At 31.3% G+C, this 20,349-nt stretch overlaps 2 protein-coding genes and 1 long non-coding RNA gene across 4 annotated transcripts; 1 reads left to right on the forward strand and 2 right to left on the reverse strand.

Moving 5' to 3' along the window:
• Positions 1-929: 929 nt before the first annotated feature.
• Positions 930-2,429, forward strand: LOC108829511 (fe(2+) transport protein 1-like). Its single transcript, XM_018603157.2, has 3 exons — positions 930-1,528; positions 1,687-1,836; positions 1,932-2,429. The coding sequence occupies exons 1-3, from the start codon at positions 947-949 to the stop codon at positions 2,235-2,237; spliced, it is 1,038 nt and encodes a 345-aa protein (XP_018458659.1). The 5' UTR covers positions 930-946; the 3' UTR covers positions 2,238-2,429.
• Positions 2,430-8,277: 5,848 nt separating this feature from the next.
• On the reverse strand, positions 8,278-9,509 carry LOC108829519 (E3 ubiquitin-protein ligase BOI). Its single transcript, XM_018603165.2, has 2 exons — positions 9,358-9,509; positions 8,278-9,243 (listed from the first exon to the last, which is right to left on the reverse strand). The coding sequence occupies exons 1-2, from the start codon at positions 9,411-9,413 to the stop codon at positions 8,400-8,402; spliced, it is 900 nt and encodes a 299-aa protein (XP_018458667.1). The 5' UTR covers positions 9,414-9,509; the 3' UTR covers positions 8,278-8,399.
• Positions 9,510-16,541: 7,032 nt separating this feature from the next.
• LOC108832668 (uncharacterized) lies at positions 16,542-17,857 on the reverse strand. 2 transcript variants are annotated; one of them, XR_008942672.1, is made up of 3 exons: positions 17,546-17,857; positions 17,212-17,396; positions 16,542-17,009 (listed from the first exon to the last, which is right to left on the reverse strand). It is a non-coding gene; the product is annotated as an uncharacterized LOC108832668 (long non-coding RNA). The 2 variants fall into 2 exon arrangements; XR_001946539.2 differs by having other exon boundaries at positions 17,649-17,852.
• Positions 17,858-20,349: the final 2,492 nt, after the last annotated feature.

Genomic DNA, 20,349 nt, shown 5'->3' on the forward strand with positions numbered 1-20,349 from the left:
TTTAATTATGAAATGACTTGTTTACCCAAGATATTTCAGTAATTAATATATTAATCCAAAATTAATATAGAAATTCGTAATTAATAAAAAAAATCATTAAAATTATTTTGTTTAAGATAAATATGTGTTGAAATAAATATGTTATTTTATCATTTTAATTTTACAATATGTGAATTATGATTTGTTTTGACTTTATCATGAAATTTATACATATTTTCCTTTATTTTATTTTTAATCTATATAAACAAGAAAGAGCGAGTTACGTTGTTAAAAAAACAAATTAGGTTTACAAATTTTCATCTTTTTTGGAATTGTTATCTATTTGAATTAGGTTTACAAACTAGTTTTCATAAAAACAAATTAGGTTTACAAACTGGTATTTGATTCATGAAGCAACAAACCTCTCTCAGATAAGAAGAAGAATCTGTGAAAGGAGAAAAAAAATTCAAAGATGGAGAAGAAACTAGAAGGAAGACGCCGTCTTGTTTATTTTTTATTTTTTAAACAGTAAAATATTTAAAATATATTTTGTAGATTGTGTAATGATTTTATTTTTAAAAAATCAAAATTTTAAACAATATATCTGAATTAGAGAAATACTAGGAATGAACAATTATGTAAATTTATATATATCTAAGTGTATTTTTCCAAAATCTTAAATAAAGGTATAATTTTCAAAAAAAAATTCTTATGGGAGTGTATTTTTCCAAATTTTCCCCAATATAAAACATAATTCTTTTTTTTTTTGCAAAAGATTTAAATAAAACATAATTCTTATCCTAAAGAATATAAGATGTATGTTATCAGTAAACAATAATTTCTTCATCAGCAACAATAAATGGCATGAAAAGAGCCGGCGTACATTACTATATACACGACTCATCGAACAGGTGCAAAGACACATAGACATTAAACAACCGAACAGAACACAAAACCAAAAGAAAAAATGGCTTCAACCTCAACACTCCTAATGAAAACAGTCTTCGTCGTACTCATCTTTGTCTCTTTCACAATTTCTCCGGCAAATTCAACGGTGCCTGAAGAATGCGCAAGCGAGTCAGCGAACCCTTGTGTCAACAAAGCTAAAGCTTTGCCTCTCAAAATCATAGCAATTATCTCAATCCTAGTCGCAAGCATGATTGGTGTTGGAGCTCCTCTCTTTAGCCGTTCCGTGCCGTTCCTCCGACCCGATGGAGATATTTTCACTGTGGTTAAGTGTTTCGCCTCTGGGATCATCCTAGGGACCGGTTTTATGCACGTTTTGCCTGATTCTTTCGACATGTTGTCATCAAAATGTCTTGAAGAGAACCCGTGGCACAAGTTTCCCTTCACTGGGTTTCTCGCTATGTTGTCTGGTCTAGTTACACTAGCAATTGATTCCATGGCTACGAGCCTCTACACTAGCAAGAACGCAGTTGGGATCGTGCCCCATGGTCATGGTCACGGCCCCGCAAATGGTGTTACCTTACCAACAAAAGATGATGATTCCGCCACTGCACAACTCTTGAGATATCGAGTCATTGCTATGGTAAGTAGTAATATACGGATACTAACATATTAAAAACCAAATACTAATCGACGTTAACAATTTCTTCTTCTTTTTTGGTAAAATGTTAAAATTGACGTTATGATTATTTAATGACATATTACTGGATGTCATTGTATTAAATATTTATTGATATTTAGGTACTGGAGCTCGGAATAATAGTTCACTCTGTGGTCATTGGATTGTCGCTAGGAGCAACTAATGACACTTGCACCATCAAAGGACTTATCGCAGCTCTTTGCTTCCATCAAATGTTCGAAGGCATGGGTCTTGGTGGTTGCATTCTCCAGGTATATCGATTTATATATATTTACAAAAATTCTATCCTTCTTCAGATGCTAAAATTGGAAATATATGAAACGTTTAATGTTTGAGATGTTTTCAGGCTGAGTATACGAACATGAAAAAGTTTGTTATGGCATTCTTTTTCGCGGTAACAACGCCATTCGGAATAGCGTTAGGAATCGCTCTATCCACCGTTTACAGAGAAAACAGTCCCAATGCGTTGATCACTATTGGACTTCTCAATGCATGCTCGGCCGGATTACTAATCTACATGGCGCTCGTCGACCTTCTAGCAGCCGAGTTCATGGGGCCAAAGCTTCAAGGTAGCATCAAAATGCAGTTCAAATGTTTCGTGGCCGCTCTTCTCGAGTGCGGTGGAATGTCTATTCTCGCCAAATGGGCCTAACTAAAACCTTGAGATGTTGCGGCATGTCACTACAAGAAAATAGCTCTATTGCAACAGAAAGTATTATTTAAAAGTAACTAGATCTCGACCCGCACAATCGTGCGGGTTTTATTTTCATTTTATATGTATATATATTTATTTAGATCATTAGTAGTATACATTTTTAATTTTATTCATATATTTAAATATTTATAAAGCTATTTCAAATACAATAATGTATAGTTTGCATGTTGTAAATAATCAACTGTTTAAACCGTCGTACATATTTGTTGCTTCTTATTATATATTTATCTTATTGTATTTGCATTTAATTATTAAAAATATTAATATGTGCATGAAAAAATATATGACAATTATTTTTTATTTAATTGATGTTAAATTTTTACCCGTCTTTCAAAGCTGGATTTCTTTTTTAGCAGTATTTTCTATGTTTATTCATTTTACACAATATTATTATATCTACAAAAGTGAAAGATATGTTAATTTTTATACATGTAGTATACAGTCTGCTAATGTTAAGCCGTTCTGTCATATTATATTTTTAACATAAATATTTTCTATTTATGAAAACTAAATTTAAAACTTTATCAATTTAATATAATTTTATCATATTAAGTTCAATATGATAAAGATGTTTAACATGATTGATTGTGATTACATAATAGATAAAAATAAGATATAGTATTTTATTTTTCATTTTATAAAAACAACTGAATATATTAATGTATAATAATATTTCAAAACTAAATACGGAATTAATTAAAATATTTACATATAATTTTGAAAATTAAGATCTTGTTAAGATCTTTTTAAAATATTTTTCGAAATTAAAAAAAAATTATATATATATATAAATTTAAATTTAAAGATATCAAAAGATATTATGATTAAAATAGTTCAAAGATTAATAATGATTAATAGTGTGACCAAGTCTAGTAGATAGTCCATTTTTAAAAAAAATCACACATGAATTAGAAGTTATGACTTCTGTTTTAATATAATAGATTTGGTTGTTTTAAATCAAAATATTAGGGAAAAATCTAGTTATATTCGTTAGTTTTCAAATTAAATATGAAAGTTGTTTTGTAAATTCACAAAAAAAATTTATTATTTAAAAGTATTGGTTGTTTTGATCCAAAATCGTGATATTATGAATATTCTTGTAAACGGTTAGAATATTCTTTATTTTTGTAAACTCGTGTAAAATATTTTATTATTTAAAATTATATTTTGTTTTGATTAGTTACAACTGAATAGGATTTGATATTTATTTAATTTGAAAGATATTACAAATACATCTAGATATTTAATTTGAATATTATTTAAATAAACAGTTCCATTATTTAACTTCATCTCCTCTAAATGAGATGAAAACCAGAAGTGTTAAAATAACGTATACATTTCACAGAAGAACTCTTGGAAAACTTTCTAGTCTCTTCATCATGTGTCCCCATAACTCCTTGCTGCACATCAAAAACATGTGTCCCCATAACTCCAGTAACAACTTCGAAATACTCCTTGACAACCTTAAACTGGCTTTGTATAAAATAATGTGACAAATAATTTAAAAAAGAACAGAAGGTTGGTGGTGTGGCCTAAGGTTCATGATATAATTGTGTATGGTTCGTTCGTGGTGTGTGTTTTACGTTTTACATTCGTGATATCAAAAGGTTTGTTACAATGTGAGATAAACGAACTTATGGATTAATAATATTCTTTATTTAATATGAAGTTTAATATAATAATAGATAAAAATACAGTGTGACCAATTCTAGTAAGTAGTTCATTTTTTAAAAAATCACACATAAATTAGAAGTCATGACTTCTGTTTTAATATAATAGATTATAGAAAAATTTGCTACAACATTTGCTATATCTTTTATGAAGCAAATTTTGTAACAATTTTAAATTGCAACCATTTAAATTGTACCCAAAAAAATTATATTTATTTTGTCGCATTAATATTACTAAATTTCAAAAAAAAAATGCAAATTTACAATGTTGTTTACTACATATTTTACGTAGCAATGAATTGTCACCATATATGGTTACAAAATAAGTTGTAAATATACAACAAAATTGCTATGAAAATTATTGCAATAATATGATAAATATTGCAACATTTTATTTTGTTGTTAATTTTGCTACGTATATGCAATAAACACGAATTTGCAACATTCAAACAGTAAAAACTCAAAATGTGTCATAATTTTATTGCAATTTCATATTTGCAATAATATATGAACATATTGCAACAATATATCAATATTGCAATATGACTATTTTCTTGTAGTGTGTGGATTTCATTTTAGGTTCCAGTTTTGATTCTCTTATCGGTTTTTGTTTTCCTTACAATGCACTTACGTGGTACTATCTATCACATTTGGAAGAACATGTATATTGATAGATATGTAATAGTGTGATTGGTCCCACGAGTCTATAGTCTTTTTTAATGTCCTTTTTATTTTCTTGTGGTTTGCTTTGTCCTGCAATGTTTTGGCATGTTGTATAATATTAATATAACGTTTGTTTCTTTTACAAGATTAGCAATTCAACGAAAACTAACTAATTACGGCTGCATAATATAAATTCGGCAAAGCTACAACCTACAGGCCAATAACTGAAACAGTATTTATTTCAAAAAAATAATAATAACTGAAACAGTATCCTGTCTACAGAATTAGGATTAGGCCAGTATATAGGCCTAGTCTATAGAAGTAGGCCGTTATTTAGGCCCATCGTCAATTTACTTGTGCATACCAAACTGCTTCAGTTGTATATACAAGGTCTACGATCAGCTCTATGCAAGGGGGCTCATATCGAGAGGCGGTAGGAGAAAAAAAGCAAGATCAGCAGATGTCGTAAAATTCATAACGGTCCTTGAAAGCTTCTGGCTTAACTTGAAAAATCTAGGTGCTGACAAAAAAACACTCTATGTCTAATTGTAGATTATTTTCTTGGAAGAAGTTGGCCTCATAATACTAGCAACCTATTTTAGAAGTTAGGAAATTGATAGTGTTAAAAATCAACAATACTCGTATACATTCCCAAGTTGAAATATTAAGTGGTTGATTGTTTTGTAGATTCTACAGTAGTTTTTAATTTCCAAAAACTATTTTTTACCCTCATAATTTTGGTCAAATAGATTCCGTAGTTTTTAGGGAAACTAATTTTTGCTTCCTCTTAGTAGTTCCTTCTTAGTTCTTAAAACACACAAATTTCTAATCTATTGGTTTCTTCCTAAAATTACATACAACCAAAAACAAAAAAAAAATATTTTTTCTTTTTCTTTTTATCTAAAATTGTTAATTTTATTAAATAGTATTATATAAGACCATATTTACAAACACACACGCAAAGTAACACGAACCTCAAAATTATTAAAATAATTGTATGTGTGTTATTACAATGCTATTTTAGTTTTTATTTTTCCAGAGTAAATATTTTACCATTAATAATATTTATCAAAATCCATTTTTACTCAATAAAATTAATTTTTAGTTTATGAAGAAATATAACTATTATTGTGTACTATACCATATTTCTAGACTTGTGTTTTCCCCAATTTTAGAAATCTTTGTTAACTTTTAAATTTAAATATGTAAATAAAAGTTATCAACAATTATTTTAATTCTAAATTTTGCATGAAATTAATGCATATATAGTTAAATTCTACACATATAATTAACTTTTTGTTGTTAACCGCTAATGAATATATATTATAATTATGGAAAATTTTATTATAAAATTATGTCTGTACATTTTGCTTTTAATATGTATGGATATATGCATTACTATATGTACAAGTTATATATATATATATATATATTTATATTTCAACATAAAATCAATTTTTAAGTTTATGTTTGAACATAGAATTATATTATTTTGTATTTTTTTTAATTTTAAAATAAGATTACATGTGTCTTGATCCTAATATTTTATATTCTGTTATTTCCATAATAAATATTTTATTATTAATAAAACTTTTATTTTATTATTTTAAAAACAAAAATCAAAAACCAGAAACCAAAATCTGAAATCAGCATTCATGATTTTCCAAAAACTAAAATCTACTCTAAAATCAAAAATGCGAAATCAAATTTTAAAATTCAAAAACCGAAAAACTAAAAACCAAAATCCAAAATCTAAAAACCAAACAAACAATTATCACCTAAATTTTGTTGTTATATCGACAAAATAGGATTAGATAAAAAGTTAACCAAAAAAACAGGTTAACAACTTAGATCATCTTCAACTCATCTCTATTTTTTCTCTATTTAGAGATTTCTATTATGGAGATGGATTGGAAATGTTTTTAGGACGAAGAAAAATAAACTTTTAATTGGTCAGTTTAAAAACACGATTACATAGCTAGTTTAACAATTATAGAATTTTGTAGAATACAAAATAAAACACATTAAACTAAGTATATGTTTTCTACGGAAATATAAATAAACTTTTATTAGGCAGAAAAGTGAGAAAATAGATTAATTGACTCCATTCATATTATTTGATCATATGATAATAACATTTTAGACTCTTTAAAAAAAATAGACAGTTAAAAAGTAAATAATATTATAGTTGATAGTGATAGATCAAATAATATAAATATATTTTTAAAATGAGAAATATCAATAAATATCCCTAAAAGTTTATATCATAAAAATAAGGGGCCAACAAAATAAATGACAAAATTATGTTTGTTAAAAATATTTTAAAACATATATATCCGTAGAGATAATTGGTTAAGAATCAGAATTTAATTATTTGAGGTGTGGGGTTTAGAGTTAGAAATTAGAGTTTAAAGTTTATAATTTAGGATATAAAATTTTAAAATATCATTTATATTAAATGTATTAATAATCATTAATGATACATTAGTTTTTTTATTTTTTTAATGAATGCAATTCTACTTAATTTTTTGTGGACTATTTTTACGATCAACTTTTTGTAGATTTTAAATTGTTACTAAATATTATGTCCTAAAAAAAATATTTCACATTTTATCTTCAACATTTAGTAAAACCTATAAATAAATTTATTCTCTGAATATGATTTTGTAGAATTTAAGTTATCTATAATTTGATTATATTTCTTATATTTCACGATTATGTAATATTATCAATCTAAACCGGCATGTGTATCAAGGGGCGTGTCCAAACAAAAACAGGGTAGCAAAGACATTGAAATATGTGGTTTAACAAACTTGTAAATTAATTTCTTTATGCTTACCATTTTTTATTTTAGCCACTATTTATGTATGTACGTGCCATTAAATCCCAATCCAGGAAAATATAGACAAATTATTGGACACAGACATGGCAACGTTTCTTGGACGCAATCTTCGTAACTCGTGAATTCGCACATCGTATTCATCGTTCTAGTTTGTTTTTTTATATTCGTTTTCTTTTGTCAGCAACTTGGTTTTATATATGTACTAGTTATAGAATTTTAAAACCTATTTTAGTGGGAGGAGGGGTCTCTTGTCTATACATGCACTGCACATGATATGGTCCGAATTTGAAATATTTATTACACGACAACTTATAATGACTATGGACTGAAAAAGTCGTTGAGGCAATCGAATTCAGACTCTTTCTATTTCTTTGTAATTTATTTTGTTTTCGATAGCGAAGTATGATTCTTCTTCTTTTATCAATTTTGTGGGGTTGGAAAGATGAAAGATGCTGCCAAAATTGTAAAGAGTATTATATAGACGTACATTTTTATTTTATTTTCTTCCAATTTACATCGACATTTTGCGAATCTATCAAAATAGAGTTAGGTAATTCAAACTCATTAATTGACTTTGAGAATAAAGTGACAAACCTACGTTGCAGCTAAAAAGAATTTTGGAATACTTACAAATAAAACAATCACGATTTTTTTTAAGAATCCAATTATAAGAAATGTTCTTTTGAACAACTTTGTAAAAAAGATTTTACCAATTTTTATTTGTAAAATTCTCTACACGTTGAGTTATTTCATCTTTTGCAACTTTTATTAGTAGATTCCCTCGAGATTATAAAACACAAAATTAAAAATAAAATTAACATTTATAAAAAACGTACTTACAAAATAAAAGAATTAAATAAGGGGAATTAAATAAAGTTTCTAGAGAAAGAGTACAAATTTAATTGCACCAAAAATAAAAAAAGGTTAAGAAGACATGTTGACATGTACACTAGCGTTCATGACCGAATCGCAAACCGGACAAGTCCGTAACAAAGCCGAACCACAAACCGTACACAAACACAAATGACGACAAGGTAACACCAACACACTCGCTTCTCTCTCACCGCACCGCTTGCAACCGCCACTAACCGCTGCAATAGCTTCACCACCTTCAGCGCAACTTCCGCAGCTCGACTCCACGTCGTTTTCTACAGCGGTTGGTAACGTTTTGATTTGAGCAAGAACTTGGTCAAGGTTTGTTCGAAGATTGTTAGCTTGTGCTTCGTTGGTTTGAGCTATATCTCGCCATATATGATTTTCAACGTAAAGACTTTTGACCCGCTCTTGTAAAACGCAGTTAAGGTTCCTCAGCCGTATGATTTCGTCGTCTTTCTCTTTTAACTTCTTGGCCATCGCGTTTTGAACGGCAGACGCTAGCATCCGCGTTTGATTTCGCTGGCGAGCTTCAATCTCTATTCTAAGCTTCTCTGTTTGCTGAGCTACGAACTGATCAATCTCCAACTGTTGTTGGTTTTGGATATGAGATATGAGTTCAGCGTTTACCAATGATGATGGTGGACCAAACGCGCCGGACCTCCGTTTAAACGCAGACGCGTATTGAGCGTCTGAGTCAAGGTGCTGAGATACACGCGGACGTTTTGTGGACGGTGGAAGAACGTTGGCAGAGTGAAAGTTGTATGTGAGACCACTTTCTGATTTGTTAAAGCTAGCTTTCGCAGCCGCGTTAGACAAAGGATCTACGACGAGAGTTTCTCCGGTAATAAACTCACCGTGGTTCATGTCTTGTTTGTAGTAGTTAACACAATCTCTGCATATGACACAAGAAAAGATTAGAGAGGAAGCTTGGTAATGAAGAGAAACACTATATTTTTTTTGTTTTCAAGGAGAACAAAATAAAATCATTTCTGCAGAATTCTTTTACCTGTTTGATAACAACTGAGGAGAGAAAATGTTCATGTGGCGAGCTTCAACAGCCATAGATACGTTTGTTAAAAAGGGCTCCGAGAGACTATGGAACAAAGGGAGAGAAAGAGAATGAGAGTTGTGGTGACAGGAGAAGAAATCTACGGGGATTGGCTTTTATTTAAGGGAGAGAAAAAGTCAAAAATTTTAATTTTGTATAAATTTGTTTCCTATTTTTTTAGTATGAGTACTTTTTAATATATTTAGTTTCCTATCAAACAATTATCATTTCTAAGAAAAAGACAACTTTTATGGTTAGAATTACTATTTTTGTTTGATATGCTTTGAAATATTATTAGAATTAATATTAGTAAATAGAAGGTTTGTAAAACAAAAATTATGAGCATAAACAGAATATTTACTTATATATTTATATATAGAGACAAAATATATGAGATATATCTTTCTTGAAATTCACAATATTGAGTGTCGAAAAAGTAAAATTGTGTAATATTTTTCTCATGTTTCATTTTCTTCTTGATGCACTAATATATGTTTCTTTTTTTTTTAATATATGTTTCCTTAGCTCACAAATGCATGTCACAGACTAGCTTGACTAGTCAAAGTACCATTAATTATAGTATCAATATTTTGCTTTGTATTATTTTATTAAACTGGAACATTAAGATAAGAAGAGCTTATACAACTGTTTTTTTGTCAAGAGTATACAACTGTTTTACAATCCAACTTACGTTCATTGTATTGTGCCTAGATTAATCCCAGTAAAATCTCTTTTTCAGTCAATCCATATCTTCTTATTAATTTTTCCCTTTTAGTGATAACTGTAAATATAATTAGCTCAATGGATTGAGATATGGCTGCAAATGGAACAGTACTTTTTTTTTTTTGCCATCTGAGAATATTATTTATGGGTCAAGGTCTAACTGGACCAAGCCCGAGAACTATAAATTACAACCCAAAGAAACAAATCTACATCTATGCTAACATACACTACGGCCCACGAAAGCCCAATACACAAAGGTCGAAACCCTACACGTCAAAACACACATGTTCGAACCTCAACAGTAAAGCCAACACGTGTCATCATCACCCTTCACCTTTTCCACGCCGCAGACGAAACGGCGTTACACCGGACTCACACCGGACCACAACATGAACCTTCCACGGCTGGGCTTTTCCTTGGGAGAACTTCCAATCGAGCATCGTCGATTTCTCATCCCAAACCCCAAGCCGCCAATCACGAAGTTAAAACAGAGCCACCAACCCGATTGTCTTCATCACCTTAGCTTCATCGTTGGAGAACAAAGAGCGATCTATGCAAGATTTCTTCCAAAACCCGAAGCCGACAATCGGTAACACAGAGAGATACACTTTTCCTAAGGGAGAAGTACTGAAATCCACAAGCCGGCGACATGGCGCTACGGAAGCCACCACCCCCCAGAGTCAGAGGCCGGCGACGGTGGAGCTTTAGAAGCCTCCCCTCCCGGAAACAAAACGCCGACTAGATTACCACGGCAAAGAGGCAACACAAACGACCCTCTCCTTCCCAAAACAGAACATGCAAGGAGAATAAAAGAAGAAAACAGAGAGAACACAAGGCCGGACCGGCGGTGGCTGACGGAGCCCACTCCGCCGGCCGGAAAACGATAATCTCGTCGGATTTCTCTAGAGAGAAGACGGAGCAAATTTTCTAGAGAGAGATGGGGGGAGGTTGACCCAAATGGAACAGTACTATATCTTTCAATATTTGATTTGCTTTGTTTTTTTAAGGATATTTAATATTGTGATTTATTTTGTTTCGTAAAATTATGGATATCTAGTTTTTCGAGTGAAAATTTACGAATCTTTACGAATATTTCATCCATTTTGTTCAATACAAGTAAATCTAGAAAAATAGTGTCAGTTCTTTTTTAAAATATATTTTACATAATAAAACATAAAATAAAAACTTATGAAATATGTTTAATAAATTTTTAGTATTAATATTTTTCATACAATTCTTTAGAAAAATTGAAGTATTGTATAAATATTTTATATTTTTTAATATTATATTTTTGTTTATAAAAAAAAATCAGAATGGATAGCAATATCTAGTTTTTTTTAATATTTGTGATTTGTTTTATGGATATTAATTTTTTAGTATTTTACTATGCTTCACAGATTTAAAGATATCTAGATTTTTTAAATCGAATCGAAATGAATAATTAATTAAATTAAATTTAACGGATAAATATCAATTAGTCCTTTAGATAACTGTTCGTCAAATCAACTGTCAAATTAACAATAGCCATGACTTAAAAAGCATGACTTCTATTTACCACAACTATTTACGGCAAGTATAATAAAGTTGCACGTGCGAAACGTGCGGGTCCTTGATGTTAAAATCTCGGCCACGTCTAAGTGGGACCAATCGAAGCTACCTTTCTCTGTTTCATTTTCTGTGAAACTACACTAATGAATTTAATATTAACATTGTTTCGGTACCACCATTTTGTTTGCTTCCTTGCTTGTCGTCTCACGTCGCTTTTTAATTTTTTATTGCTATTATTTTCCGGATTAATAATATACTAGTAATATATTAAAAAGGTGAAAGGGAACATCGGAATCATCCGATAATGTTTAAAGTACGGACAAGTAGGTGTTGTCAGAAGGGAGTGATTTTCTCTCGGTGTGGGACAGGTCGACCACGAGAAAAGAAAAGGTCTTTGTTTTTCTTACAGTCATGCGTGTCTACCTCTGTTTAATTCTTAATACTTTTATGCCACTAATTAAACCCAATCTGATGCGAATCTAATGTAAATATCAAATTATAGTGCATCTTTATCTTTCTGTATATTAAATTCGGATATTATAATATCAAAAGCTACTATACTGCTACGATATAATTCTATACTAATGTGATATTATCTTAATTTTATTATTAATTCAATAGGTAAGCGGGACGTCGATTTCAACTATATATTTGTATGTTGTTCAAATTTGATAACAAAATAGTTATGAATATAGTTTTCTTCTTCAAGCTTACAACTATCTTCGAAGATGTATGTAGCGTATGCAAATAAGTCAGATGATAGATTTCGATCTTAGACGGTTAAAAGTTTATCTCGGGTTTGGTTTCGCTGACAACGGTCATCCGTCGTGGTTCCTTGCACGATAATAGTATAGCAGATGAGGAAAAAAAGAATATAGTTTTCTATATTTAAATTTCTTTAATTTAAGACAAAAAAATTATTTTCAGTCAAAACAAATAGATAATAAGATTATTTTCTATAGTAGTACTGAACAACATTGAAATCTAAGACAGCGGCGGACCCAAGAATTATTTAACGGGGTGTCAAAATTTTGAGTACAAAAATAAAGTGTCATATTGGTATAGAACTTGGGTTAATGGGGTGTCAAAACATGAATTTTACCATAAATGCCAGTGACCTTCTGCTAATTTTACTCGAAAAGAGATATTTGATGAGATTTAAGGGGTGTCAGGTGCAACCCCATTGTATTGAATGGATCCGCCTCTGATCTAAGAGCATCCTCATTGAAAGTTTTTTTAATGGGTTCACACGCATACCGAAAAAAAAAATTATTATAATATCTATAACCTCTGAACTCGTCCCGTGCAGCTTTTTTGAGATGAATCCCTTTCTCTTAAAACTCTTCACTGTAGCGCGGGTCCCACGTGTCATGGTGGCCTACGATTGGTCTATTTTTTTTTTTTTTAAGAAAATCAAAAAGAAAAAGAAAAAATTTAATAATAAAAAATCAAAAAGATGAACCCCAAGAGGAGTTCATTGATGGAGATGCTTTAAGTGTTGGGGTGAACTAAACTTGTAGAATAAAACATCTTCGGTTGTCCCTTTTTATCACCTTCGTTTGCATTTATATTTTTGTCAACCATTCGTTTGTCTAATAACTCGTTTTTCTCCATTGTCAGACACTCTATGCGCCTAACATCATCACTATCTCAAAACTGGTTCAGAGCTTTTTATCATTTTAGGATAGACTTTGTCCCGTTATATGTGTTTTCATATTTCTGTCAGATTCATATCCTCTAAATATTGATTTTATAAGTTAGACTGACGAACGAAATAGAGTAACACCTACGTGGCCTTCATGGTTTGAAGAAAACGTGATAAGATGAATAATATTTTAGTATACTTATGTATAGCCAAAATAAAGATAGACAACTAGTGTGAATTGAATTCCTAATCATATAGTATAGAATATAGCTCGTCAAATGCACTAAAATTTTATAAACATATTAATAGATTCATTCACGTCGCGGATACGTTGCACCTTAGGTTTTTTTAACTCATTTGTTGTCTTTGTATATTTTGTCTATATTTTTTTGCTAAATTATATTTTGTCTATATTGCAATTGAGATTTGTGTTTCTTTTTTGTTTCATATGCTATGAGTTACGTATGCATCTGTAACAGATACTGACAATTATATTTACGTTCGTATTGATACAAAGAGAGGGAAAATACGAGAAAGTGGAAGAAAGAACCAGTATAAAGTGTGTTGAAAAAAGCAAATTGGTCCATCCTTATCAGCACCAACTACTAGTAGGTGTCGTCAACGAGATTGATCAACAGCGGCTCGGGTTTAACTTATGGCAGATACGCAGAGCCGGTCCTAGGTTTAATAGGGCTGGAAGCAAAAAAAAAAGTGGCTACTTATGAAAACAAAAAAAATAGAAAACATGTACTGTCCTAGGTTTGAACCCCAGTTGCTGAAATAAAGACATTAAAAGCGCAACAACTACCACTAGACCAAAGCAATATTTTGTAATTTTAAGGCCGAAATATGTTGTTAAATATATCGGCCGGAAGCATAGGCTTCATTGGCTTGGCCCAAGGACCGGCTCTGCAGATACGGATAAGTCGGTTCTTGAAGTTCACGACTTCACGTGTCACATTTTTATTTAACTGTTCTCTGATTCGTCTAATTTGAGGGTTAATTAGTATACGACAGAAAACGAGTTTGGGGTTCGTAAGAGACACTACATATACAGTTACAAAAAAAAAAAGAGACATTACATATAGAGCCGCAAACGGCCAGACCCGAGCAACGTGTAAGAAAAGAAAACACGGACATAGCTTAAGGGATCAGACCCCCTTAATAAAATAATTGGATATATACTTAAAATCAAGTAAAAGTTTCATATATCAAGTTTGATCAAAAAAAAATTTCATATATCAAGTAAATGGTGCTTGCTTAGCCTGAAGAAGGGAGGGCATATTAGGTCAAGATTTTTGTGTACTTTTAGAAAGACATGCAGAGATTAATTAAAATAATTAGTGGAGACTGATCAGAACCCACGGCTAAATGCTTTAATCAAAAGTCATATAAATGCATAATCATATGACCAATTTCTAGAATTTTTTTGTAAATGTTATTTTTAGATATCCACGTACGGTGCGCTCTTCTTTTTAAATAGCACCAATTCATTTTACCGAAAAAAGTCTAACACCAATTCATAATCGCTTAACAGCAAGTAAGCAACATTTGTGATATTGTAGAGCAAGCAACATCTAGTGATATGCCGCAATAGTTCGGTTCATGATTTATAATAGTATTGATTACAATGTAGTAGACCGTGAAACCGCTTCAAATTAGATACAGTTTACTTATTTTATTCCACAAATTTGTTAACTAGAGTTTAGCGTGTCAATCCAAGCATGTGCATAAAAGGTTTAAATTCATATGGTAATACTACAATAACCCTTAGATTATACATGTCTTTTTCTAGATGTTGTTTATTTATAAATTTTTAGAAAACATGGTTTCGTTACTAATTAGTATAATGAGACCTAAGTAATGAAACTTATTGGTGCGAACTGCGAAGCATCGGAAAAAGGTTGGAAAAGATTTCAAAACTGGTGGATTACACATGTATAATAAAAAGGCACTTTGCCTTTTAACCTGATTTTCAAGTGATCGTTTGATAATTTATTATATAATGTATATTAAACAAATTATGGATAACGGCAATTATATTCTCATATCTCATCATCTTTTCCTTTGCACCTCCCTTGCCGAAGTCATTGGGACAAAAGAAGGAAAAGTGAGATAAAAGGTGAACCAAGTTATAATGAGAAAGTGCACAAACGTGATACTTTAGTAGGAGTATCTTATCTGTTTTTTATCAACTATTTTCTGTTTTTTCTTTTAATACTAGGGGAAACCGTCCTACGGGCGGGCGGGCGGATAAGTAAATAAACGAATAATGTATAGATTATATAAATTTGAAACTGTGTTTATAAAAAAAATATTAACTTTTTATTATGTGTTATGTTTTTAGATATGACATGTATATATCACCACCAAAAGATACATGAAAATGTGATTATTTTACATATTTTCAATATTTTTATCTTAATTCTGATTGTATGTATATATATTTTGTAAGAAAATTGTGATTTAACGACATCTTTTCTCTTAAGCCACCTCAACATCCTCTCATGGCACATCAAACACCCATGAGTCAAGACCTAAGACACCCTGAAATGATCCTAGGAATTGGGACTGGAATTAAATACATTTTCTCAAGATCACGTTTACTAAATATTCATGATTTAAGTCGGCGGTGAAAGGCGTTTTATAAAATTGGTACTGAGCATAAATTCTGAAAAACATGGTTGGTTAAGGCAAAGGTTTGTGTGGAAATCGTTCGTTCTTTAATCACCAGAGAGGGTTAATGTCTGTTAGGGGTCCAATTTTTTTTTTAAATGTTTTTTTTCCTTAGAAATAACAAAATTTTTAAGAACTAAAACTAAATGTGTAAACGTATTTTAAATATTTTTGAAACATGTTTTCTCGGAAACATTTTATCTAAACGAAGAAAATGTATGTTAATAAAATTTAAACCTCTAAAATATTAGATTTAGTATGGTCCACACCACGTCACCACCTCCCCCTAAACTTAGTTGGCCTTGGTAGCATGAGTCCCACCGGTTTCATTTGTTGTTGGAGTGACATGTAGTTGCCGGTCTTGTAATCATGTAAATTGCTAAGTTGCATTCAAGTTATTTGCCTGTTTGGCAGTCATTGTTAGTGAGAAATTATATATCACACTCATGAGTTGAAAGGTGTGTATGTGTATAGACATACAAAAAGAATCATATCCAAACATAAACATCAGAATATAAGCAAAAGCCAAAACTTAAACAACTACGTACAATTTTTAAGAAGTTCAATTCAACATAGATATCTGAGATAATGTTATTACAATGGAACCTCTTATGCAATCTTGGAAGCATCAGAACTAAAAACTCATGAATCTTTCAAATACAAACATCTGGCTCGTCCTCACCTAGCTAGGTAATCACATAGCATAAACATCCACACAAAAACCACTTAAAAATAATGAAACCTACAGTAACTCACGAAACTAAAACTGTACCTTGCAATTCAAGAAGCCTAATAGATCTTTGACTAAACGCTAATCTCAAATCAGGTGGACCAGATCCAATAAGGCGCATAAGAAGAAACAGAGATGACGGGATACATTTCTTGAACTTCTCCACCAGCACTGTCTCCACCAAACATAATCCAAAAGCGAGGAAGCTCCGACATCATTAGCACCAGTCGTTCTCTCTTCTCTCACAATCTATCGCTCTCAGACACTCTCGTGCTCCTCATATTCAATCTAAAAATGAATCAAGGAGCAATATTTTAGCATGAGCAATCAGAAAAAAAAAATCAGTTCAAGAAATTCACGAAATCGAAGATGGATTTCTTCATCTCGACAACACAACAGGCGCATACAACTCAAGATATTATTAACAAAAGGTGTGTTTTGCGCTTTGATTCCAAACCAGAACATTTGTATTTCCAGGGAATGGGCTTACCTATTTATAGTTGAGGATTCACACTATGGCAGTAATGAGAGGTACATTGAAACACAAATCGTCAAAGGAGTGAAGAGTTGTTGCTAATGTGTGCGTTAAAGAGGACACTTGGACTCAGCCGATCATCGTAACATTTCCAGATCTCTTTCGCCGGTAAGTAGAAAACCATACGAAAAGACATAGATCTGTATGAACATCAAAAATAGACACAACAATCATCCAAAGTTAGAATATGCCTCAGTCAAAAATCTGTAACAGAAACTTAAAACACACAAAGAAAAAGTTATAATTAATATATGGATTCAAGAGGACAAAGATGTGATAAGGATTTAACCGATGAAATTAATTTTGGCTATGAACAATATGTGGAGTTAAGAACGAATGATAAGATGATTCAAAAAGTAAAAAAAAAAGCATATGTTTTTTTATTGCTGAACCTCCACCGCCTTAGAGAAACAGAAATTGCATTGAATAGAGATTGTGTGTGAGAGATTAATGGAGGATTTTAAGATGATTTTTCGGTTACTGGTGTCGTTTCGGCCTCTGAGGAAGAAGATGAGAGATCGAATGAGAAGGCTTAAGCAACATGAGAGGCGGAGAAGAAGAACAACACGGAAAACCTTAATTGAAACACTACTTACGTCCTATTTGACTGAAAGACCAACCCAACTACTCAGAAAAATGAATTTAGACGAAGCCCAAGACATAGAAAAGCCCAAATGATTACACAGAAGAGTTAATGAAACGCGGTGAACGAAGCCCAAATCGACAAAATACTCATTTAAATGAAATGCAGAGCTGCTGACGTGGCGGCACGGGAAGCATCCTGTTTCCAGGCTGGAATCTGACGTGGACACCCTAGGAGAGATCTAAACTCAAGTTTATATAAATAGATTAGTATTCGAATTTTGATTTTCGGTCCTTGAGTGATAAGAATCGACGTAAATCCAGATTTAGTTCCGGTGTTGATTCACCATACAATTTCTTTTGCTTTCAATTTTACAATTTCTCAAACTCCGTAAGATAGCTATATACCCTAGTAAGCCTTGACACATCGAATATCCGAGTTTTTAAAAGTATTTGTGATTTGCTTCGAATGTTACGAATATCTAATTTTTTGATTTGCTTTGCTTCGGAAAAATACGGATATTCATAAAATAAATAGATATTTGCGGATACTTACGGATATTCTATTTGTTTTGATTAATACAAATAATCTTAAAAATTCGATACAAAATTGTTTTGTAATTTTTTTTTGCTTGATATAAAAGATAAAGTTAAAAGATATAGTGAATCTACATGTTTTATAAATTTTTGAACTTAGTTAACAATTATAATAACACAAAACTTAAGAAAAAATTGTAATTGTCATAAATGTTTTCTCTTCTTTTTATGTATTACTTTTATATAAGTAATAATGTGAATAGAATATGTCAAATCATATGTTAGAATAATAATTATATAATTTTATACCTTTAAAACTTTAAATATAATGAAAATATACATATATTTATATATTGACGGATCGGATTGGATATTCGCTTCCAAAAATTTTAATATTTGTGATTTGCTTCGATTTTAACGGATATTGAATTTTAGTATTTGCTTTGCTTTGAAAACTTACGGATATCCGGAATTTTCGGATCAAATAACAACAGATAACGAATCGAATCAAATTTAATGGATAAAATATTCAGCCCTATACCCTAAAACTATATATGTTTTCTATAATTTTTTCAAAACACCAACAACGATTATTAACTGGAAGAACTGCATTTATGGATTACAGCCGGGAAATCAATCATGTTTTTAATCTATCAAATATATTTAGTTTATATTTATTCATATAAAACAAAACTGAAGTAGTACGTATTGTATGTGATTGCAATGTCATGTTTTGGACAGACATCGACGACCGTGCTAATCTTTGAAGTTTGAACTCAATAATATATGCCTTAGATTAGCAGAGTTAACCTAGTGGTACTTAGACAGAATTTCAGCCTTAATACAGTTCCGGGTTCGATTTTCACTGACCACATGGATATGAATCTAGAAAAATTTACATCTAGACACACATTTTGAGATTGCAATTACACCTTGAGACACATTTTGCTTTTGACACACTTTCTTCATGTGATTTGTCTCTTCTACCCTTCTACTAAACAAACGACAAACTTCATTTTTTTCTAACTAAACCAAGTCTTTACTATTGGAAACTCCAATTACTCTCTTTGTTTCTCTCATCTGTTTTGATTTTGAAATCACTCTCTCAAATCCCTTAATCCCTGATTTTTCCTGCTTCTTCTTGTTCTCTGATTTTTTGTCACCTATTATTTTCTGGATTGTATTGTTTTTATTATTGCTTTGTAGCATATTTCCCCAATTCTAAAATCCAGATCTGTACTTAATTGATGGAAGAGACAAAGTCTGGGGCGAGACAGCCTTCGCGGTTCTTCTGGTCTTATTCCCCTCTTGAATTTGGAGTTATTCTTGGCTAGTGACTATGGTAGATGAATACGTTTTTAGGGTTTCTGTCTGCGAAGCTAAAGGCTGCAGTGGAACTGATTGGGGGTGGATGAGGGCTTGAAGGATGATTGTGGACAGGGGAGTTATGGATAGACGAGGTGTGAAAAGAAGAGTTGTGGATGGATGAAGTATGAAAAGAGGAATTGTGGACAGAAGATTTGTGTACGTGAAATATAGCAGAAAATAAGAGTTGTGGATGGATAAAGTATGAAAGGAAGAGCTGATTGGGGGTGGATGAGGACTCGAAGGATGATTGTCTGATGATGTCGTGGTTGTGGACATGGGAGTTATGGATGGACGAGATGTGAAAAGAGGAGTTGTGGATGGATGGGGTATGAAAAGAAGAGTTGTGGACATGAGATTTGTGTACGTGAGATTTAGCAGAAAAGAGGAGTTGTGGATGGATAAGGTATGAAAGGAGGAGTTGTGGGCATGGAATTTGTGTATTTGAGAAGATTTTTTCTCAGGATTGACGTGATATGATGATTGTTTGGATTTTTTTTTTTTAGTTATATGCCAAAGTTTGATGTCGGCAGACTTGTAATGGATCGTGGTCTTGTTAATTGTTGGTCTTTGCCATTTGCTTTTACTTTCAATTGAAGCCTTTGGATT

This window comes from Raphanus sativus, chromosome 2 (genome assembly GCF_000801105.2).
Source record: "Raphanus sativus cultivar WK10039 chromosome 2, ASM80110v3, whole genome shotgun sequence".
NCBI classification, from domain to species: Eukaryota; Viridiplantae; Streptophyta; class Magnoliopsida; order Brassicales; family Brassicaceae; genus Raphanus; species Raphanus sativus.

Coding starts and splice junctions, on each gene's coding strand:
- LOC108829511 (XM_018603157.2), top strand. CDS start 947: ATGGCTTCAACCTCAACACTCCTAATGAAAACAGTCTTCGTCGTACTC. Junction 1,529..1,686: donor GATATCGAGTCATTGCTATG/GTAAGTAGTAAT, acceptor ATTGATATTTAG/GTACTGGAGCTCGGAATAAT. Junction 1,837..1,931: donor TTGGTGGTTGCATTCTCCAG/GTATATCGATTT, acceptor AGATGTTTTCAG/GCTGAGTATACGAACATGAA.
- LOC108829519 (XM_018603165.2), bottom strand. CDS start 9,413: ATGGCTGTTGAAGCTCGCCACATGAACATTTTCTCTCCTCAGTTGTTA. Junction 9,244..9,357: donor CCTCAGTTGTTATCAAACAG/GTAAAAGAATTC, acceptor TGTCATATGCAG/AGATTGTGTTAACTACTACA.